The sequence below is a fragment of the Nycticebus coucang genome, chromosome 3 (genome assembly GCF_027406575.1).
Source record: "Nycticebus coucang isolate mNycCou1 chromosome 3, mNycCou1.pri, whole genome shotgun sequence".
NCBI classification, from domain to species: domain Eukaryota; kingdom Metazoa; phylum Chordata; class Mammalia; order Primates; family Lorisidae; genus Nycticebus; species Nycticebus coucang.
Genome location: NC_069782.1, coordinates 144001622 through 144026548, shown reverse-complemented (window position 1 = coordinate 144026548; position 24927 = coordinate 144001622). Strand labels below are relative to the sequence as shown.

The 24927-nt window shown below is 39.7% G+C and overlaps 1 protein-coding gene across 3 annotated transcripts in view; it reads right to left on the bottom strand.

Annotated features, from left to right (window-relative positions):
* ATRNL1 (attractin like 1) overlaps positions 1-22628 on the bottom strand; it is a 723386-nt gene extending 700758 nt beyond the window's left edge. For 2 of the 3 annotated variants that reach the window (XM_053583939.1, XM_053583938.1), the window contains exon 1: positions 22222-22628. In XM_053583939.1, coding sequence (XP_053439914.1) covers positions 22222-22508 — 287 coding nt within the window. In that variant the 5' untranslated portion in view covers positions 22509-22628. The remainder of the gene's footprint in view (positions 1-22221) is intronic. The other variant, XM_053583937.1, reaches the window with a different exon arrangement.
* Between the last annotated feature and the right edge of the window lie 2299 nt (positions 22629-24927).

Genomic DNA, 24927 nt, shown 5'->3' with positions numbered 1-24927 from the left:
AGGGTGAATCACCCCTTCAGTCTCACCCATATCTGAACTTTGGACTTTTTAGTTGGTGCTGGAATGAGTTAAGACCCTAGGGCTATTGTGTGAAATGAATATATTTTGCTTGCAAGAAGGACATACATTTGGGGAGCCAAGGATGAAATGGTATAGTTTTAGTGTTTTCCCCAAAAAGCATGTGTTGGAAACATAATACCCAATACAACATTGTTGGGAGATAGGGCCTTGGCTGCGCCCTCATGAATGAATTAATGCTGTTATCATGGAAGTAAACTCATTATCACAGGAGGAGATCCTTATAAAAGAACATGTTCAGACCCTTTAGCAATCTCTCTCCCATGCCTTCTATTTACCCTTCTGCATGGGATGATGCAGCAAAAAGGACATCACCAGATAGTTACCACCACATTCTTAGATTTCTAAACCGTCAGAATCATGAGCCAACAGATTTTTGTTCTTTATAAAAAACCAAATCTCAGGTAGTTTAGTTATAGAACCATAAAACAGACTAAGATAGTCAAATATACAATACTCAAACTATCCAAGATACAATACAAAATTACTTCTCATGCCAAGAAACAATAAAATACCAAAAAATAAGCAGCATATAACATCACTGATGTGACAAAGATGTGGGAATTATCTGATAAGAATCATAAAGTATCTATCTGAAAAATGGTCTAATGAGCAGCTAAAGACACTTTCAAAAAGATATAAAATTAAAAGTCTCAGAAAAGAAATACAAGATATGAAGAACAAAATTAAAAACACAATAAAAGAAATTTTTTACAAAAACTCACTTCACAGGCTTAATAGCAGAATGGAGATGCCAAAGGAAAGAATCAATGCACATCAAGATAGATAAATAAAAGTGATCCAATATGAACAGAGGAAAACTTAAATGAAATGAACAAAGCCTTAGTGATCTGAAGGTCAATAACAAAAGAAGGGACGTCTATCTCATGAAAGTCAGTGAGAGAAGTGTGGAGCTGAAAGAAAAATCTGAAGAAATGATAACTGAAAACTTCGCAAATTTTAAGAAAACATTTAACCTACAGAGCTAAGAGCTTAGTCAACAAAAATGGAATAAACTGAAAGAATTACACACCTATATCCATCACAATACATTTTTGAAAACCTAAAGCAGTGGTTCTCAACCTGTGGGTCACAACCAATGAAAATGTATCCTGCATATCAGATATGTACATTACGATTCATAACAGTAGCAAAATTACAGTTATGAAGTAGCAACAAAAATAATGTTATGGTTGGAGGTCACCACAACACGAGGAACTGTATTAAAGGGTCGCGGCGTTAGGAAGGTTGAGAACCACTGAAAAAGCAAGAAGAAAGTAGCCATAGACAAATAACGATTTGAATGACAGCACATTTTTCATCAGAAACTTAGGATCACTGCCTTGAACGCCATAGCTCTTAAGCAAGAGAGCCATGATCAAACTTGTATTCTAAAAGCAAACTGGTAGCAATAAAAGATAACAAGAGAAAGAACCAAAGCAGAGAGATCAATTAAAGGACTACTATACAGCCCAAGATATAAAAAGTAAGACTTTTACAAAACTGACACCATGAAACCAAATACAATTCTTAAAAGATGAATAAAATTGACAAACATCTAGGCAGACTAAGAAAAAGGAATAGAAAATATAAGCTACCAGGGAGGAGGAGCAAGATGGCGGCCAAGTAACAGCTTCCTTGCAACTGGGCACAGTGAGTCTGGGGACACAAGACTCCAGGCATCTCTGACTGGTGGGATCTGCCCATAAACATCCCCTTGAGGACACAGGGATTCAGCGAGAGACTTCTGGACCCCAGGAGGACAAAAGCAGTGGAAAACTAGCCAAGTGGTTGCATGTGTTCGTTCAGTCTAATCCCACCGGTAGCTGTAAGTACAGCAGCAGTGAGACTGCAAACTGGAAAGGCCTTACCTGTGAGCTGCTTTGGTTTTTTTGGACTTGGCACTCAGTTGAACTACCTTGGGAGAACTTCAGCAAGAGTGCAGAGGACTTTAAGCAGTTGTCTAGAGCCCCAGACGAGCCGCTGAGGCAGACGGAGCTAATAGTGTTCAGCCGTGGGCCAAACGGAGCCATTGTGGGAGAAGTACCCTGGCAAGTTCCACCCTCAGGGTCGCAGAGCAAGGATGGGGAGGAAGCTAGTAATTAGTGGCTGAGCAGCCTAAAGGCAGGGACTGAGAAATCTTGCAGCCTTAACCCTCAGGGGCATAAGAGAGATTGGTTTTGGCACACTGGTTAAGTGGATCGCCACTTCAGGAGTGATACCAGCAACAAGCACTTTCCTGGGAAAGCTTCTGCTTAGCCAAGTTTAGCAGTTTAAAGTGCCTTTTACATGGGCTGAGGAGAGATTTAGGGTCTCCACTTTAGGCTCTTCACCCTGCGGGATTTGAGAAATCAGCAGAGGCCCCCAGTCTCCATCTTGAACAGGAGTATCAGTATTGTAATTAACATCTCGTACACCAGAAGATCACCTGTTACCCAGACAATATTCAGCAAGAGATACATACTGCATTGTTTCTGGGGCTGTTTTGTCTTATTTTTTAATTTCAACCTTTTCCCTATAGATTTTTCTTTTCTTTTCTTTTTTCTTATTTTTCTTCATCTTTCTAGTTGCAACATAATTTCTCATTGTTGCCTTTTTCAACAATTAGAACTTCATTTTTGCTAGTGCTTCTACCCCCATGATTTGTTTTTTTCCCCCAATTTTATTGCCTAAAGTTTACTGTTTGCTTGTTTTGGTTTGATTTATAGCATTTTTGTCTTTCCTCTCTACTTGGTAGAGGTGGGTTACTGTGTCCAAACAGGCTAGCAAAGAGCTGCTGACCTCAAGGGAACCACCCAACCCAGTACCCCCAGAAGTTGGGGAGATTTTAAGGTTGGGTCAAAGTACCCTACTATACGCCTATATTGCTCTGTCTCCCTGTTTCTGTGCCCCTCTTCTTTTTGTCAATATTCCATTTTACCCCCTCCCCTTTCTCTTTTTTCCTTATTTTTTTTTTATTTTCTTTTTTTCCCTTCTTGCTCTTCAACCTTCTTATCCTTCTCGTCCTGGAACAAAAGGGCTCATCAAAACCCTAGTCCAGAGGCACAGCAACTTAAAGAGCAAGAGGACGTGAAAGGAAAATTAAGACAAGGAAACAAGACAAAAGAAATCACTCATGAGAAAGAATCAGAAGAAAAATCCTGCAACATGAAAAACTAGTCCAGAACAACCCCCTCAAGGAACCATGAGGTAGCTACTGCAGAGGATTCCACCTATAACGAAATGTTAGGAATGACAGAAAGGGAATTTAGAATACACATGATGAAAACAATGAAAGACATGATGGAAACAATGAAGGACACTGCTGATAAAGTGGAAAATGATTGAAAGGAAATCCAAAACCAGAATCAAATAAGAGATGAACAATATGAAGAATATAGAAAGGATATAGCAGAGCTGAAGGAACTGAAGCAGCCAATTAGGGAACTTAAAGATGCAACAGAAAGTATAACCAACAGATTAGGCCATGCAGAAGAAAGAATCTCAGAGGTAGAGGACAAAGCTCTTGAGATAACTCAGATAGTTAAAGAGGCAGAAAAGAGGACAGAGAAAGCAGAATATTCACTGACAGAATTATGGGACTTTATGAAGCGTTCAAACATATGTGTGATAGGTATACCAGAAGGGGAAGAAGAATGCCCCCAGGGGAATGGAAGCCATACTACAGAATATTATACATGAAAATTTCCCAAATATCAACAAAGATTCTGGCACACTCCTTTCAGAGGGGTATCGGACCCCAGGTCACCTCAACTCTAACCGAGCTTCTCCAAGACACATTGTGATGAACCTGTCCAAAGTCAAGACAAAAGAAAAGATTCTTCAAGCTGCCAGGAGTAAACACCTGTTGACCTTCAGGGGCAAATCCATCAGGGTGACTGCAGACTTCTCTAAAGAAACTTTCCAAGCACGAAGACAATGGTCATCTACCTTAAATCTACTTAAGCAGAACAATTTCCAGCCCAGAATTCTATCTCCTGCTAAGTTAAGCTTTAAAATGACGGAGCAATCAAATCATTTACCAATATACAAACACTGAGGAAATTCACAAGTCCAGCTCTACAGGAAATACTTCAACCTGTTCTACACTGACCATCACAACGGATCAACAGCAAAGTAAGAACTCAGCAATTAAAGGACAGAACATAGCTTCCACACTGATGCAAAAGATTAAGCAATGAACTCTCACAAAATAAGATGAATAGAACACTACCACACTTATCAATTATCCTAATAAATGTTAATGGCTTGAATTCCCCACTGAAGAGGCACAGATTGGCTGACTGGATTAAAAAACAAGTCATCCATTTGCTGTCTGCAGGAAACACACCAAGCTTCAAAACACAAATTAAAACGCTGAGTTAATGGTTGGAAGACAATTTTTCAGGCAAACACAATTCAGAAGAAAACAGAAGTTGCAATCTTATTTTCAGATACATGTGGATTTAAAGCAACTAAAGTAAAAAAAAAAAAAAAAACAAAGATGGTCACTTTATAGTGGTCAAGGGAAAAATACAACAAGAAGAAGTTTCAATTCTAAATATTTATGCACCCAATTTAAAAGCTCCCAGGTTTTTTAAACAGACCTTACTCAGTCTGTGCAATACGATATCCTATAATACCATAATAATGGGGGACTTTAACACTCCTCTTACAAAGCTGAACAGATCCTCTAAACAGAAATTAAACAAAGATATAAGGGACTTAAATGAGACCCTAGAACAACTGGGCTTGATAGATGTGTACAGAACACTCCATCCCAAAGATAAAGAATATACATTCTTCTCCTGGTCCCATGGAATATTCTCCAAAATTGATCATATCCTGGGACACAAAACAAATATCAACAGAATCAAAAGAATTGAAATTTTACCTTGCATCTTCTCAGACCACAAGGCACTAAAAGTGGAACTCAACTCTAACAAAAATGCTAGACCCCACCCAAAGGCATGGAAACTAAACAATTTTCTGTTGAATAACAGATGGGTGCAAGAAGAAATAAACAGGAAATCATGAACTTCCTTGAGCATAACAACAATGAAGACACAAGCTACCAAAACTTGTGGGATACTGCAAAAGCAGTTTTGAGAGGAAAATTCATGGCTTTAGATGCCTACATTCGAAAAACAGAAAGAGAGCGCATCAACAATCTCACAAGGGATCTTATGGAATTGGAAAAAGAAGAACAATCTAAGCCTAAACTCAGTAGAAGAAAAGAAATATCCAAAATAAAATCAGAGATCAATGAAATTGAAAACAAAAGAATCATTCAGAAAATTAATGAAACAAGGAGTTGATTTTTTGAAAAAATAAATAAAATAGATAAACCATTGGCCAGACTAACAAGGAATAGAAAAGTAAAATCTCTAGTAACCTCAATCAGAAATGATAAAGGGGAGGGCGGCGCCTGTGGCTCAAGGAGTAGGGCGCTGGTCCCATATGCCGGAGGTGGCGGGTTCAAACCCAGCCCTGGCAAAAAACCACAAAAAAAAAAAAAAGAAAAAAAGAAATGATAAAGGGGAAATAACAACTGATCCCACAGAGATACAAGAGATCATCTATGAATACTACCAGAAACTCTATGCCCAGAAATTTGACAATGTGAAGGAAATGGATCAATATTTGGAATCACACCCTCTCCCTAGACTCAGCCAGGAAGAAATAGAGCTCCTAAACAGACCAATTTCAAGCACTGAGATCAAAGAAACAATAAAAAATCTTCCAACCAAAAAATGCCCTGGTCCAGATGGCTTCCTCCAGAATTCTATCAAACCTTCAAGGAAGAGCTTATTCCTGTACTGCAGAAATTATTCCAAAAAATTGAGGAAGAAGGAATCTTCCCCAACACATTCTATGAAGCAAACATCAAACTGATACCAAAACCAGGAAAAGACCCAAACAAAAAGGAGAATTTCAGACCAATCTCACTCATGAATATAGATGCAAAAATTCTCAACAAAATCCTAGCCAATAGATTACAGCTTATCATCAAAAAAGTCATTCATCACGATCAAGTAGGCTTCATCCCAGGGATGCAAGGCTGGTTTAACATATGCAAGTCCATAAACGTTATCCACCATATTAACAGAGGCAAAAATAAAGATCACATGATCCTCTCAATAGATGCAGAAAAAGCATTTGATAAAATCCAGCATCCTTTTCTAATTAGAACACTGAAGAGTATAGGCATAGGTGGCACATTTCTAAAACTGATTGAAGCTATCTATGACAAACCCACAGCCAATATTTTACTGAATGGAGTAAAACTGAAAGCTTTTCCTCTTAGAACTGGAACCAGACAAGGTTGTCCTCTGTCACCTTTACTATTCAACATAGTGCTGGAAGTTCTAGCCAATACAATTAGGAAAGACAAGGAAATAAAGGGAATCCAAATGGGAGCAGAGGAGATCAAACTCTCCCTCTTTGCTGATGACATGATCTTATACTTAGAGAACCCCAAAGACTCAACCACAAGACTCCTAGAAGTCATCAAAAAATACAGTCATGTTTCAGGATATAAAATCAATGTCCACAAGTCAGTAGCCTTTGTATACACCAATAACAGTCAAGATGAGAAGCTAATTAAGGACACAACTCCCTTCACCATAGTTTCAAAGAAAATGAAATACCTAGGAATATACCTAACGAAGGAGGTGAAGGACCTCTATAAAGAAAACTATGAAATCCTCAGAAAGGAAATAGCAGAGGATATTAACAAATGGAAGAACATACCATGCTCATGGATGGGAAGAATCAACATTGTTAAAATGTCTATACTTCCCAAAGCAATCTACCTATTCAATGCCATTCCTATCAAAATACCAACATCGTACTTTCAAGATTTGGAGAAAATGATTCTGCATTTTGTATGGAACCAGAAAAAACCCCGTATAGCTAAGGCAATTCTTAGTAATAAAAATAAAGCTGGGGGCATCGGCATACCAGATTTTAGTCTGTACTACAAAGCCATAGTGCTCAAGAAAGCATGGTACTGGCACAAAAACAGAGACATAGACATTTGGAATCGAATTGAAAACCAAGAAATGAAACTAACATTTTACAACCACCTAATCTTTGATAAACCAAACAAGAACATACCTTGGGGGAAAGACTCCCTATTCAATAAATGGTGTTGGGAGAACTGGATGTCTACATGTAAAAGACTGAAACTGGACCCACACCTTTCCCCACTCACAAAAATTGATTCAAGATGGATAAAGGACTTAAATTTAAGGCATGAAACAATAAAAATCCTCAAGGAAAGCATAGGAAAAACACTGGAAGATATTGGCCTGGGGAAAGACTTCATGACGAAGACTGCCATGGCAATTGCAACAACAACAAAAATAAACAAATGGGACTTCATTAAACTGAAAAGCTTCTGTACAGCTAAGGAGACAATAACCAAAGCAAAGAGACAACCTACACAATGGGAAAGGATATTTGCATATTTTCAATCAGACAAAAGCTTGATAACTAGGATCTATAGAGAACTCAAATTAATCCACATGAAAAAAGCCAACAATCCCGTGTATCAATGGGCAAGACATGAATAGAACTTCCTCTAAAGATGACAGACGAATGGCTAACAAACACATGAAAAAATGTTCATCATCTCTATATATTAGAGAAATGCAAATCAAAACAACCCTGAGATATCATCTAACCCCAGTGAGAATGGCCCACATCACAAAATCTCAAAACTGCAGATGCTGGCGTGGATGTGGAGAGAAGGGAACACTTTTATACTGCTGGTGGGACTGCAAACTAGTACAACCTTTCTGGAAGGAAGTATGGAGAAACCTCAAAGCACTCAAGCTAGACCTCCCATTTGATCCTGCAATACCATTACTGGGCATCTACCCAGAAGGGAAAAAATCCTTTTACCATAAGGACACTTGTACTAGACTGTTTATTGCAGCTCAATTTACAATCGCCAAAATGTGGAAACAGCCTAAATGCCCACCAACCCAGGAATGGATTAACAAGCTGTGGTATAGGTATACCATGGAATACTATTCAGCCATTAAAAAAAATGGAGACTTTACATCCTTCGTATTAACCTGGATGGAAGTGGAAGACATTATTCTTAGTAAAGCATCACAAGAACGGAGAAGCATGAATCCTATGTACTCAATTTTGATATGAGGACAATTAATGACAATTAAGGTTATGGGGGGGAAGCAGAAAGAGGGACGGAGGGAGTGGGGTGGGGCCTTGGTGTGTGTCACTCTTTATAGGGGCAAGACATGATTGTAAGAGGGACTTTACCTAACAATTGCAATCAGTGTAACCTGGCTTATTGTACCCTCAATGAATCCCCAACAATAAAAAAAAGAAAAAATATATATATATATATATAATATTAATGATATAATAAATAAGTGATAAAGTTATATTAATTATATAGTAAATAAGTGATAAAAGTAGACAGAAAATCAAAATGGGTTTAGGAGATTTGAACCAAATTATCAAGCAATTTGACCTAACTGAAATGTATACAGCATTCTACCCATCAAAAGCAGAACACACACTCTTTTAAACATTCACAAGGAGTATTTACCAAGGTAGACAATATCTGGCCAATAAATTTTAAAAGGATTCTAGTTGTATAGCCCTATATATGCCAAATAAACTGAATTTATATTAAATAAATAAAGTACGTAATACTCCATATTAACAAACTTAAAAAGAAAAATCATATGAATTTGCTGGATACAGAAATGTTTTCCTCAGAAAACTAGGAATAGAAGGGAACTTTCTCAACATGACAAAAGGCATCTACAAAACACTTAGAGATAACATCATACTTAATGGTTAAAGATTGAATATGTTCCCCCAAATCGAGAATAAGATATACTTGACCTCTCTCACCACCTCTATTCATCACTGTAATGCAGGTTTTGTCAGTGAAATAGAAAAGAAATATTAATGAGGTATCTATATTGTACAGAAGGAGTAAAGGTTTCTTTATTTGCAAACAACACAATCTTTTTAGAAAATAATAAGGAACGGGCGGCATCTGTGGCTCAGTGAGTAGGGCGCCGGCCCCATATGCCGAGGGTGGCGGGTTCAAACCCAGCCCCGGCCAAATTGCAACAAAAAAATAGCCGGGCGTTGTGGCAGGCGCCTGTAGTCCCAGCTGCTCGGGAGGCTAAGGCAAGAGAATCGCATAAGCCCAAGAGTTAGAGGTTGCTGTGAGCTGTGTGATGCCACGGCACTCTACCTGAGGATGGTATGTGAGACTCTGTCTCTACAAAAAAAAAAAAGAAAATAATAAGGAACATGCAAAAATGTATCAAACTAATAAATGGGTTTAGCAAGTCTGCAGAGTACAAGGTAAATACACCAAAATTATTTATATTTCTATATGATAGCAACAAACAACCAGAAATTAAAACAAAAAAAAAATCACTTATAAGAGCATCAAAATTATTAAATGCTTAGGGGAAAATCCAACAAAAAAGATACATGATCTGTCCTCTGAAAACCAAAAAACGTTACTGACAGATTAAAGAACTAAATAAATGGAGGAGGCCCATATCAGGAAGCTTCACATTAATAATCCCCAAGATTGATTTATAGAATCAACACAATCTCAAACAAAACCACAGTAAGCTTTCTATAGAAATTGACAAGTTTATTCTAAAATTTATACAGAAATACAAAGAGTAGCCAAAACAACTGAAATAGAATGAAACTGAAGGACTTACACTCTCTGAATTGTAAGCCTTAATAAAGCTGCCACAATCAAGACATTATTTTATTGTCATATAAATAGACTAAGAGATCAAAAAAATAGGGTCACAATATATAAACAACTGGCTTCAACAAAGATCCAAAGCCACTTTAGCAGAGTATCCTTTTCAACAAATGGTGCTAATGCAAAAGAAAAATGAATTTATACCCATACCTCTCACCATACATAGAAATTAATTCAAAACAGATCATAAATCTAAATATAAACTCTAAAATTACAAAATCTAAAAAATTTTGGGAAAAATTTTGGGAATTTTAGGGAAAAAAACTGAAAAAAATTTTTGTCAACTTGCTTTAGGCAAGTTTCTTAGCTACAACCACCACAATGGGGGCACAATCCATAAAAGTAAATAACTTTTATTCATCACATTTAAAACTTCTGCTCTTTGAAAAATACCATCAAGAGAATGAAAAGATAAGCCTCAGAGCTCCAACCTGGTAAAAATAACTGCAAATAATATACCTCATGTGAAACTACAGGGCCTTCCAAAGATTGCCATACATAGGGAAAATGGAAAATTGCAACTAAATGTATTTTTATTTAAAAAAATGTTTATTATAAAATTTTCTAAAGAGGTAGCCAACACAGAGAATATTTTGTAAATATTTTGTAAACTTTTGTAGTATTTAGAAAATGTAAAGAACTCGCAAAAATCTACAATAAGAAAAAAATTAACGTGCACAGTAAGCACAGGAGAAGATTCTCAACATCATTATTTATTAGAAAAATACAAATTAAATAAAATTTAAAAACAGAGAAGAACCAAGATGGCAGACAGATGGCCACTCTCAAGTAGATAATCGAAAGTTCCCAGTATATGTTTCACCTATGGATGGACCATCTTAGGGACAGTATTGTGAATCAAGAGTTTCCTAGATGGAGAACTAGAGAAGCCACTGGAGATAAACCAAAGTGAATAAGAAGGAGGCAGGGTGATCTGCCTCAACAAGATCCTAAGTGACCTGGGGAAAGCACCTACACATGAGGAAACGTCAGAGGAGAGAACCCAGGGCTTCACATTCCCCTCACAGACGCTGCAACCTGATCTGTGAGGGGGCTCCCCAACCAAGGCAGGCCTCTGACCTTAACAGGGAGCTGCTTGAAGAATGTGCAGCAGCACTGCTCCAGAGAACAGATACATCGGGGACCCTCTGGGTTCCAATCTGGAGTAGCTGCAACTGACACCATTCTGAGCTCTCAGTCCCACAGGGACTGGTCTATACAAGGATTGGCTCCACTGTACCCACCTCCCTGTTGCCTGTTCAGGCCAGAGAGGAAACAAGGAGGGTAGGTAAACACACACAGCATGATTAGGTGCCATATGTCTTCCACCACAAAGGGATATGAGCAGAAGGGCCCATGACCCCCAGTATCTGCTGCCATAGATACCACCACTGCCATCACCTGAGTAGCACCATAGCAGCTACCACAGCCAGACCTGACAGAGACTTGCTCACAGCACACCACACAACTCCATAAGCTCAATGGCTGCAAGCTACTGGACACCACAGCCCCATACCCCACCAGGCCACAGTCTAAGTGCCTCAGAAAGCCCTTCCTATACCACATGCCATCCAGCCACCATGTCACTGCCTGCCCCATATCACCACAGACCTGCTTGTTGCCAGCCTCCCCCCACTGCAGCCCTAATACCTGTGGCCACTGTCTAAATAGTCTCCTGAAGGAGCCACTGGCACTGCCCCAGGGAGACCAAGCACAGCAAATTCCCAGACTATCCACCTCCATGCAGAGGAACTCACCAACCCCCTGCCAGAGCTTCCAAAAGTGGCCTGGGGACAACCTACCACTCTGCACTAATGTCTCACAACACTGGCTTAGGTTGCAAAAACCACAGGGGAATGTGACAACACAGAAGAACAGCTGTGTTACATATAGGCTCACAATGGGTCCTGCAGGTCAGTCCTCCCAAATAGGACACAATGTGCCATATGGGCAACTCTCCTTGTATTCACTAAGTAGGAATTCCCAGCAGAGAACAGGTACACAGCAAATTTAACTGTCTTGAGCTGAGAAAAGAGGTTTCACACGAGAAGGTACCAGCATAAGAACTCTGCCAACATGAAAAAACAAGCTGTTTCAATACTCCAAAGAAGTACTGAAAGATACTCCAAAGAATCATAATAGGTTTCCAGCAATGTACTCCATCTAAAGGAAATTGCCAAAATGTCAGATATAGAATTCAGAATATGAATAGCAAATAAGATGAACAAGATAGATGAAAAAGTTGAAAACTAACACAAAGAACCCCCCCCCAAAAAAGAATTCAGGACATGAATGAAAAATATGAAAATCTCACTAAAGAGATAGACAACATAAGAAAGGATATAACAATACCTACCCTGTTTCCCCGAAAATAAGACATCCTCCGAAAATACGACCTACTTACAGGAAAGATAAGACGTCCCCTGAAAATAAGACCTAGCGCATCTTTGGGAGCACACCTTAAAATAAGACACTGTCTTATTTTGGGGGAAACAGGGTAGGAATATGGAAGAGTCAGGTAGGGAATTACAAAATACAGCCAAAAACTTCAACAGACTATACCAAGTGGAAGAAAAAATTTCAGAGCATGAAGACAAGGATTTCAAATTAACCCAGTCAAAAATGCAGAAAAAAAAGAATAAAGAATAACAATCACTCAGAAAAATTCAGGACTATGTAAAAGAAGCTAAAGTAAGAATTGTACATATCCCTAAGGCAGTAAAAAAACAAAATCAAAAAGGATGGAAAATGTATTTGAGAGGCTAATTAAGGAAACTTCCCCATTATGACCAGAGATTTAAAAATCCATATTCAAGAGGGTCAGTGAGCACTCTGGGAGATTCACAACAAATAGGACATCCCCAAGACACACGGTTATCAATATGGCCATAGTCAAAAAGAAGAAGAAAAACCTACAAGCTGCAAGATAAAAGCAGCAACTAACTTGTGAAAAAAAAAAACCATCAGATTAACAACAGACTTCTCAGCACAGAACTTACAAGCAGAAGAGATTGGGGTTTTATTTGTAGTCTTCCTAAAAAGAGTAACTACCAGCCAAGAATTTTGTATCCTGCAAAACTAAGTTTTATAAGTGAAGGAGAAATAAAGTCTTTCCTAGACAAGCAGATACCAAGGGAATTTGTCACCACCGATTAATACCCCACAAGTATAAAAGACAAAAAAAAAAAGAAAAACAAAGTTAAAGCTAAGAGCTCTTATAAAATAGTAGCAGAAAAGAGAAAGCAAAAGAAGTGTCATTCAATATGAACAGAAAGAACAGTATGTATCTCACACATCAATTCTAACACTGAATGTAAACAGTCTTAATCTTACACTTAAAAGATACAGATTGGCTGAATGGATAGAAAAACACAACTCCAGGACACACAATCTCCAAGAAACCCAACTAACTCACAAGGACTTTTAGACTCTAGGTAAAGGGATAGAAAAAGGTAATCCACACAAATGGAAACCAAAAGCGAGCAGAAGTGGCCATGCCAGATAAAATATGCTATGTATCAACCGTGGCTCAGCGGGTAGGGCGCCGGCCCCATATGCCGAGGGTGGCGGGTGCAAGCCCAGCCCCGGCCAAACTGCAACAAAAAAATAGCCGGGCGTTGTAGCAGGCGCCTGTAGTCCCAGCTACTTGGGAGGCTGAGTCAAGAGAATCGCCTAAGCCCAAGGATTTGGAGGTTGCTGTGAGCTGTGTGATGCCACGGCACTCTACGAAGGGCAATTAGGTGAGACTCTGTCTCTACAAAAAAAAAAAGACAAAAATGGTCATTATACAATGGTAAAGGAAGCAATTTAGCAAGAAGATGTAACAGTCCTAAAAAATGTGTATGTGTACACAGGAGTTCCCAGATTCAGAATACAAATTCTACTAGATCTAAGCAAAGAAATAAACAACAGCATCATAACAGCCAGAGACTTCAACACTCCACTAATAATATGAGATAGATCATAAAGGCAGAAAATCAACAAAGAAACACTGGATGTAAATAGAACTCTAGAACAAATGTAATGAGCAGATATCTACAGAACATTCTACCCCAAAACTATAGAATATGCATTCTTCTCATCAGCATAGAAACATCTTCTAAGACAGGATATGTCAGGGCCATATAAGTGTCAACAACTTCAGAAAAAAGAAATCATACCACGTATCTTCTTAGACAACAGTGGAATAAATCTAGAAATCAAATGCAAGACGAACTCTCAAATCTACACAAAAGTCATGGAAATTAAAAAACCTGATGCTCAATGATGCATGGGTTAATAATGAAATTAAGATGGAAATCAAACGATTTATTGAACTGAATGACAAAGAGGACACAGCTTCCAAAAATCTGCTGAGGGGGAAGTTCATAACTTTAAATGCTTATGTCAAAAGACAGATCACAAACTTACAAGGTCATATTGTACCACAAGGAACTAGAAAAAGAACAAACCAAAACAAACCCAAAGCTACCAGAAGAAAAGAAATAACAAAGCTCAGAGCAGAACTAAATGAAATGGAAACAAACAAACAAAAAAAAGGATCAATGAAACAAAAAGTTTAAACCACTAACTAGATTACCATATTTTGCTATGTAATGTGTGCTCCTGTGTATAGTGGACAACTTTCAGGAAAACACTCCTTGAGGAAGTGCCCCGCTTTTGACCAAGAGAGACACATCTTGGGGGGCGAATGCTCCCCTGAGTAAACAAACATATAGATCACACCACCTTCCTGCAGCTGCCCATTCTGTAAAGGTTGTCCCTTCCCTCTCTCCCAGGAGCCCTTCCGCCTTCTCCCTTCCTACCACATCAGAGACCACAGCCAAAATGCCATACTTGTGGCCCGTGGGGTGGGAGCCTCAGAACGCAGGTCCCTGTGGCCTGTGTGGGGCATCCAGTCCCCTCCATGCAGCCAGGCCTCAGCCTTTGTCCTGTACAGCTGCAGCTGGCCTCACAAGCCCCACCTCCACTGCCTCCCCTGCAGTGCTTGGCCTCTCCCACCCACTCCCACCAGATCACAGAACCTCCTAGAGTCTAGACTGAAACCCTGTGCACCTGTCAGGTGCCAGAGAGAGGGTGGGGTGGCCCCAGGAGGTCCACTGGACTCCCCCAATCCCAAGCTATGCTATCTCTATATAATGCACATCCTTATTTTTCCCTCAAAAATGTGGGCAAAAAAGTATGCACTATACGTCAAAAAATACAGTAACCAAAAAAGGAAAAGAAAGAACTCAAATAAACCCAATCAGAAATGAAAATGAAGGCTTGGTGCCTGTAGCTCAGGGGCTAGGGCACTAGCCACATACACCAGAGTTCGCGGGTCCAAATCTAGCCCGTATCTGCCAAACAACAATGACACCTACAACCAAAAACTAGCTAGGCATTGGGGCAGGCGCCTGTAGTCACAGCTACTTGGGAGGCTGAAGCAAGAGAATCACTTAAGCCCAAGAGTTTGAGGTTGGTGTGAGCTATGACACCATGGCATTCTAACCAGGGCAACAGCTTGAGACTCTGTCTCAGAAAAAGAAATGAAAATGAAAACATGACAACTGATACTAAAGGAATACAAAATATCATCTATGACTACTATGAAAACCTCTGTACACAAAAACTAGAAAACCTAGAGGAAATAGATAAATTTTTGGAAACACATAACCTTCTAATCCTGAATCAGGAAGAAAAAGAAATCCTGAACATGCCAATAGTGAGTAGCAAGCCTGAAACAGTAATAAAAAATTTCCCAACCAAAAAAGCCCCAGACCCAGCAGATTCACAACCTAATCTACCAGACCTACAAAGAAGAACTGACATTTATTCTACCAAAGCTGTTCCGTAACATCAAGAAGGGAACCCTCCCCAACTCATTCTATAAAACCAGTACCACAGTGGTACCAAGAAAGCATACAACAAAAAAAGAAAACTACAAACCAATATCCATTATGAACTTAGATGCAAAAATCCTCAACAAAATACAAACAAACTGAATTCAACAGCACATCAAAAAGATAATTCACCATGATCAAGTAAGTTACATCCCAAGATACAAGGTTAGTTCAATATATACACATCAATAGAACATATAATCATCTCAATAGATGCAGAAAAAGCATAAGATAAAATCCACCACCTTCAATCATAAAAACCCTCAACAAACAAGGCACAGAAAGAACATACTTCAAAATAATAAAAACCATATATGAGAAATTCACAACCAACATCATTTTGAATGGGGAAAAACTGAAAGCATTCACACTAAGAGTTGGAACAAGACAAGGGTGTCCACTGTCACCACTTTAATTCAACATGGTCCCAGAAATCCTAGCAAGAGTAATCAGGCTTGAGAAAGAAATAAGGGGCATCCAAATTGGGAAACAGGCTGAGAGTCAAATCAATAACTCATATATAGTAACTCCAAAGAATTTAAAATATCTAGGGATATACTTAACCAGGGAGGTGAAATATCTCTACAACACCTGCAAAACACTGATGAAAGAAATCCTAGACACAAATGAGAAAACATTACATGCTCAGGCCTGGAAGAATCAACATTATTAAAGTGTTCACATAGCCCAAAGTGATTTACAGATTCGATCCAATTGCCATCATAATACCAATGTCATTTTTCACAGATCTAGAATTAATCCTAAAATTTGTATGGACCCAAAAGAACCCAAATAGCCTAAAGCAATCTTAACCAAAGAGAACAAATCTGAAGGTATAATATTACCTGACTTCAAATTATTCTACAAAGTAGATAAAAATATACACTGGGAAAAGGATGCCCTTTTTAATAAATGGCACTGGGAAAACTGGATAGCAATGTGCAGAAAAATGACTAGATCCCTATCTTGTGCCATATGCAAAAATTAACTAAAGCTGGATTAAAGACTCAAATATAAGACCTGAAACCACACAAATTTTAAGGAGAAAAAGTAGGAAAAACTCATCTAGACATTGGCCTAGGCAAAGAATTTATAACTAAGACCAAAGGCAAGTATAGCAATAATAAAAATAAATGGAATTTAATTAAATTTAAAAATTTCTGCACAGCAAGGGAAATAATCAACAGAGTAAATAAATAAACAACTTATAGAATGGGAGAAAATATTCACAACTATGCATATCCAATGAAAGACTATTATCCAGAATCTACAAAGAATTCAAACCAGCAGGGAAAATATAAATTTTTTAAAATCAAGAAAAAAACAAGACTACCCATACCAAGTATTGGTGAAGATGTGAGTTAAGCAGAACATTCATTCTTTGCTGCTGAAAACATAAATGATACAACTACTACAAAAAACAATTTGTCAGTTTCTTACAAAGTTAAATACATATCTACCATACATCTAGCCATTCATCTGAGGTATTGTCAAGAGAAATGAAAGCCTGAGTCCAAAGCCTTCTACATGATTCATAGCAGCTTTATAAGGAATAACCCCAAATTGGAAACAATCCAAATGTCCATCAGCAAGTGAAAGGATAAATATAATACTGTGTATCCATACACAGGAATACTATTCAGCTATAAAAATAAACTACTAGTATACCATTAATGAATCTCAAAATAAGCTATGTGGAAAAAAAAAAGCATATATATACTGGGTAGCCATAAAGTTTGTGTGCAATTTTAAATTGCACACTATTTTAAATTGCAGACGAACTTTATGGCCACCCTCTGTCTGTTTGTGTGTTATGTTTGGGTTTACATAAAAATGCCAGAAAATACTAACAAATCTATAATAAAAGAAAGCAGATCAGCAGATCAGTAACTGCCCTAGAACAGAGAGAGGCAACAAGGAAGAGATGGAGACTTCAAAGGGCCACATGGAAACTTTTTGAGTGTAATTGATATTTTTATGATGTTGATTGTGATGATAGTTTCAAAGGTAAATATATATGGTAAAACTTACCAAATTAAACATTGTACTATTTATTTTATATCAATTATATATCAGTAAAGCTCTTAAAAATAATTTAAAGAAAAAATAATTATTACAATTGTAACTAAATACTTCATTTTGAAAGTACTAAGAAGGAAAAACAGTGCTATAGGAGTAGTATATAATAAGTTGTAACCTAGTCTAAGGAGTCATAAAAGCCTCCTATAGAAAGAAGCATTAAGTTAAGATTAGAAGGATAATCAGCAATTATCCCAGCAAAGACCAGACAGGAAAGAGACTTCAGAGAAGTAACAGTGTGTGTGAAATGCAATGAAGCCAAAAGGAATGTGACACTTTCAAGGAACTTTAAAAGACAAGTTAGCACAGAAGAGAAGAGAGGTGAGTCTAATATGCTAAGGCAGCCAAATCATGCAGACAGGAGTTCTTGAAAACCATACTATGAGTAACTTACTTTATCAAATTAGGATCTCAGAAACACTCACGTTATTCAAATCAATATTTATTAATTTATATTAACACAATATATTTTTAAAATATAAAAAGAATCTTTAATATGTAAATTATCCTGTATATTAATGATCTTACTTCGAAATGAAGACTTGGGGCCTGGGAACATTATAGCTACTGATAGTTTTCCTACAATTAATAAAAAGAATTCCAAATATATTTGTTTTTATATGTCCATATATTTTTTAATACTAGCTTAGGGAAAATGTTTAAACATTTAATCCTGCCCCTTCTTGTTTATAAACAACCTAGTCCCTGACATATCTTCATTTTGCTGTTCCTACAAATAGCAAACTTTCATGATAAACGTGTAAACTTCAGTATTCAAGTTTAACTAACCTAAGGAGTTAAAAAAGTATCTATATACATTGAATAAGATTTAATAGATGATTATAGGAAAATATTCAGTAACTATGTTTATAATAATAAATTTACATTTACAAATAACTCACAACGTAGTGATATATAGAGCATTGATTTAAGTTATTTTTTTTTTACCTAAGAGAAATTAAAAGTCATAGGTTCCAAAGTCACATTAGCAAGAAAATGTACAAGTCTGAACACAAAATATAAAGCTATGTGAATACAAATCTCAACTACTCCGCAAAAATAATTCTAAAGAACGGGCTTCTAAAAGAGAACGTCATTCATGCAAATAAATTATAACAGAATGTTTTCTAGCCTGATATGACACTAATCTACTCAAATAAATATAATTCAAATTAGAGTCTATCAGACCCTTAATTTTATATCTCACATGTATTTTTTTATTCTCAGTCCTAAATCCCTAGTTTAACTTTAGAGAAAAGTTAATGATCCTTTTGTTTTACCTGTGTGAGAAATGGTTTAATTCTAAGTGTTTTATTCTTCTCAAATGGAAACAGAAGACTGGATTCAATGCTAAGAGAACTTAAGTACCATTTTTGATACTATATTTGCTTCTGCATTGCTTCCCTCAACCATCAATCTTTCATCCTAAAGAAGCATTTGAAGAATACTTTTATTCCCCAGTGAAACCCCTACAGCAGAAAAAAAGTTAAGTTACCATGGAACTAACCAATTAATTTTGACACCTGCTTACTAAGATTGATCAATCATTTTTTTTTTTTTTTTTTTTTCTGTAGAGACAGAGTCTCACTTTATGGCCCTCGGTAGAGTGCCATGGCATCACACAGCTCACAGCAACCTCCAACTCCTGGGCTTAAGTGATTCTCTTGCCTCAGTCTCCCGAATAGCTGGGACTACAGGTGCCCGCCACAACGCCCAGCTATTTTTTTGGTTGCAATTCAGCCGGGGCGGGGTTTGAACCCGTCACCCTCGGTATATGGGGCCGGCGCCCCACCAACTGAGCCACAGGCGCCGCCCAATCAATCATTTTTGATGTCTGTTTGTAAGGCTGCTATCCTCCAGTTTAGTAAAAGATTTTCAAGATAATTAGTGAAGTGAAAATTTCTAAAGTCTTTCCCACTGTGTTATTACTTCAAATGCCACTAGAACAAGCTATCTTCAAATAAACCTTTCATAGCTTAGCATATACTTGACGAAGAGAATTCTTGTCTTCTAAATACTATTCTTCTCTTTAACATGAAATACCAATACTTTCTTTATCCCTAAAAGTACACATAATAAAACAGATAGTTGTATCTGTGTTTTACGTGTATATTTACTCTAATTAGTAGCTTGTAGTCCACAGAGAAATGCAAAAGCATTTACCAAAAGAGCACAATGAATCTAGCTTCCTAGGAAATTATGAATATTCAATAACTGGTTCAGGATTCATTGTTATTTGACTGTATGAACATTAAATATGTACTCTTCTTTTGCTCAGTAATGTATTTTGTTTATGAACACCATCTCTCAATGTTACTTCCTCTAGTTTTAACTTGATCTGTGATCTTTCTTACTAAGTGGGACATCTGCTAGTGAGGTCACAGGCTGCTCATCCAACTGATTAACAAGTTCCACTACTTTAAAATTGAATTTCTCAAGACTGCAGCAATTGTTGTCCTTTTTAGACAAATGGAGTAAATCCACCTACACAAAGCCCAAATCCCTAAGTTACATATAAATCAAGCAATCTCCCTATTTGTGTATAAAAAGATGTAAAAAATATGGATGTAGCTCTTTTCACTGCTGGCTGCCAGTTTACACATTCAAAATTTTCTTGCTAGGTAAAGAGACTGGCTGCTATTGTCATAGCAAAAGGTTTAAGAACACTTGAACAAAAACAGCTACTAACAAGCATAATTCAGTAAGATCTCTTTCCTCCTCTTGAAACATTTTTAAAACTTTTATTTATCACCTCTCTCAAATTAAAAAAAAAAGTATTTAAAAAACTACAGTACTGAGCTAACTGTAAAAGCATGAACCCTGAAAACATTTCAACCTATCACTACAAATTTCATAAAACTTCATTTTGAGATTTCACAAAAGCTAGCAACAAATTTATTTAAATAGTAGATTTACTTAAAATTCTTAAGTGCCATTATTAAAGTATGCGTTTTTATATTGAATTTTAAAGGGTGTTATTTTAACCACTTCATAGCAAAAGGAAAAAAGGAAAAAAAAAAAAAAGGAAAACATGCTGTGTATAAAACTCCAGGAAACTGGGCAGCACCTGTGGCTCAAAGGGGTTAGAGCGCCCGCCCCATATGCTGGAGATGGCTGAAGGTTCAAACCCAGCCCGGGCCAAAAACTGCAAAAAAAAAAAAAAAAAAAAAAAAAAAACTCCAGGAAACTGTCCTACAATACATTGATAAGATGAGCCACATTCTTAGCTTTGCTTTAGAGCCCATGAGACATTTAACCTAAATTTTGCTATTATCCTGACAATATTAGTAATCTACAATGTGTAATTTCACAGCCACAAACCAGCCAGCAAACTTCAAATTAAATATCCAGAAAATTAAGATGACTTTCTTAATGACTTTATCTGCAAGTTATCAGAAGACTACCCTAATGGTTTTAAGTAACTTATTTGCTTACTTTCCCCCCATCCACCCATTTCTTCTTTGTATCAGGCAGAAATGTAATAAACATCAACCAATAGGGGGAAAGTGTCTCTACACTAGCAAAGCAAATTCCTTAGGAGCCCTGTGCTTCAGAAAAGCCAAAGTGATAGATATCCCTACATAATAGCTAATTGTGAATTAACCAGTTAGAAAAATCCATTCTCTCCACCACATTAAACATTCGGGTATTTCATTCTTTCATCCAACCTAAAGTCACCTTTGTATTCCTCAAGTCCTGTCCTAGCAAATTCAACACAGCACATTCGCTGAAAGTACATTTTCTAGAGTAAAGCTGGCTAATAGAGAATCACAACTTGGCCCTTTCCAAGTGTAATCTTGGGCAAGTTACTTAAAGGTAGTGTCTCGATTTCTCTCTGTAAATCCAATATAATAATTCTAGTTACTCAGAGTCATTGTGAGGAACAAATGAGATAATAGACATAAAGCTCTTAGAACAGTGTTGAGCACAGGCAAACCCACCATAAACTCTTATTATGTTCACTATGATTATTAAATTTAAAAAATGTTGGTAGGGGTCACCTCTACAGGTAAGAATATGATGGGGGAAGAGAGAGGTACCGGCATACTGTAACTTTGAACCTTTACTCTTCTGTATTTGAATTTTTCACAATGCGCATGTGTTTCATGAGTTTCTTGCATAATTTCTGATTAAAAAAACACTGTCCTAATAAAATGGTGTTTGTCACCGTAACTGCGAGTGAAAATGTTCGTGCTCGGCACGGGATCGGAAGTCGCTGCGGACACCTGGATGCTCGGGAAAGACTTCGTTCCACGTCTGTCCATGCTCCGAGCGGGCCCGAGTGCCTCGGGGCGCCCGGGGCTGGAGGGGCGCAGCGTGGCTCCGCTCCGGGACAGGGGATCCGAGGCCGGCCGCGGCGCTGAGGCCGCGACCGGAACGGGACAGGGCTGACGTTCGGGGTCCGGAGAAGGCACTTACTTGAACCTGCCCTGGCAGTGCTGGCATTGGTCCCCCACCCAGCCCGGGTCGCAGAGGCAGGTGGAGTTGACACAGCGGCCCGAGAAGCAGGAGCCCGTCCTCTCGCACGGTTTGGACTGGGACACCTGCGCGTAGAGCGCCAGGTAGAGGAAGCCATAGCACAGCAGCCAGCTGTTCCCATCCAGCAGCCAGGAGGAGGCGCCGCCGCCGCCCGCCAGCCGAGCCCTCCACAGCCCCCCGGCCGCCGGCTGCGGGGGACCGGTGCGGGCCCGGCCCCCCGGCTCCATCTTCCCCAGCGCCCCTGCCCTGCGGGGCTGCGCTCGCAGGCGCCGACAGGGATGCTCCCGGGAGGAATGCTGGCCGGAGAAAACCTCGCCGCCGCCGCTTCTTCTCCTCCTCACCGACGCCTGTCCCAGTCCGGCTCCCGGGTCAGGAGGGACAAATCCCAACCTCTGTCGCCTCCGCTCGGCTGCCTCCAGTCGCACTCCGGCATCGCCGCCCAGTCTCCTGACCTTGTCCTTAGCGGGCCGACCCCCACAGCCGCGGCACCTTGGGCCCGGCCAGTGGCTAGGAGCAGGCGGCGCAGGCTGCGCCCAGCGCTCGAGAGGAGACCTGACCCGGAGGAGGAGAGGATCCGTGCGCCACCCCGCCTCGCCTGCGGCCCGCGCCAACTGCCTCTGCTCCGACCGCCGTGCGCCCGGGAGGGCGGGGGCCGAGCGGGAGCCCGAAGTGGGCGCGCCCAACGCGGAAGGGGCGTAAGGGGGAGACGGCAGTCAGCCCTGCGGCGCCCGCCAGGAAGCCGGCGACCTATCAACAGCCCTGTGCCATCCCCGTGTAGTCAGCCGGCTGCCGGGGCTGCAGCTGGAGCCTGCCGAGCGTTAGGCCGCCCCCCAGCCTCGCGCATACCCACGCTCCCCCCCACCACAGGCTCCTGCGTGGTTTCGCCCCGCCCCTGACAGGGACGGGAACTCCCCCCGCCCGCGTCCACCCCGCCCGGCCTGCGCGCTGAAGGGAGACTGGCCCCCCAGGTGTGGCCCGCGTGCCCGCGGTACCCTTCCCCTCAGCGCGCTGGGGAGCCCGGCCCCACCCGCGCCACGCGGCTCCGGAGCCCCACACTCGAAAGATAGACGCGGGCTTCGCAGCTTCAGCGGAAAAGAAGCCCTTCCCGTGCGCGCTCTACAGCTGCAAAAGTGCAGCGCTTTTTTCCTAGCGCTTCCCCCCTTCTCAGCCCCATCCTTCTGCCTAGTTCTTCTTTTTTCTCCTAAAAGAGAAAAATTCCAACAGCACACAAAGGGCTAAGCATGTGCAACAAGAACAAGTCTTAAAGGCACCGCAGGCCGACCACGTTGTGGGGTCTGCAAGAACTGGGAGGGGCGGGGATTAGGGACTGCGAAAGTCGCCAAGCGGTTTCCACCGAGGGACCTCCAAGGGGGAGCCATTTCTTCCTCAGAAATACCGACTCCCCCACCCCCAACAAAGAACTGCCAGGATGGGATGGGAGCCGCGAGCGCGCCACCCCTTCCAAGCCGCTGCCTCGGAACCCCACGTATCTCATTTTCTGCTTGTCAGTGTTTCTTCCTCCATCTGGGACAATATTCTGCCTTGAAAAATATTGCAACATCGGGGCTTTTTTCAGAAAAGCAGAAATGATGGCCAGAAAAGAGCTGTTTTCCTTCCTCAGGGGCGATCTTTCTTCCTTCAGATGACTTTCCAAGATTTGATGGCATATGCTGAAATTTTTGCTTTGTACTTTTGTGCCTTCTCTAAACAGCCTTTTTATTTCAACCCTTGAGAAAGGAAGCCAAACACAAATTGCAGCCATGTATCCTCGAGTTACAGCAATGCTGCTGGAACTCCACCAAAGAGCAGACAGTAAGAAAAAGAATTTGAAATCTACCAAAGGCATTTCTGACAGGGGGGAAAAGTTTCAATGGTAACCACATAGTCATAATATTATTGTTAAGTTTGAACTCGTGTTTATTTTGCATCATCTCTTTTAATCTCTATTATCCCCACTTTGTAGATGAAATCCTCTATGAATACCATTTTGCTGATAAGGAAAGAGTGACTCAGAAAGAAGAAAATATTGGTCAATGGCAGGTTAAGAGTAAGTAATAAATAGAGCTTTAAACACAAGTCCTCCAACTTCCGTGCTTTTTCCACCATTTACTTACCAAGCTGCTTCTAGTAGCAGATGCTTTGTTTTTCCTTTGGTGAATAAAATATAAGTGTTGGCTTAGTTTACAAATACCTCAGCAGTGACTTCAGGAGAAAAACAAAGGTCCAAAAAGAGGTGGGTCCTCTATAAATAAAAAGGAAGACGATGAACAAATCATAACTTCCACCTAGTATCAGTAGCAGCAATGTCATCATCAAACGTAAAAACAGGATGACCCCTTTTCTTTTCTCATCTTTTCCACATCAAGATGCCCCTTAGAGACCTCTTGAGATGGGAGGGACAGGAAAATAGAGGAAAACATTCTACAAAAACTAGTTAAAAGGAAGATATTGTTCTGGATCACACCCTTTTATTTCCATGGCTATGAAATCAGAAAGAACTCTTTCTAGTATCAACCACACATGAAAAATCTCTGCCGCTTTTCAATTCTTCTGCCAGCCAAAGTTTAAAGTCAGCCACATCTTTCTCATATCTAATGTAGAGTTGCTTTCAGACTTATGGAAAGTGGCCAAGCTCTTACAACCTTC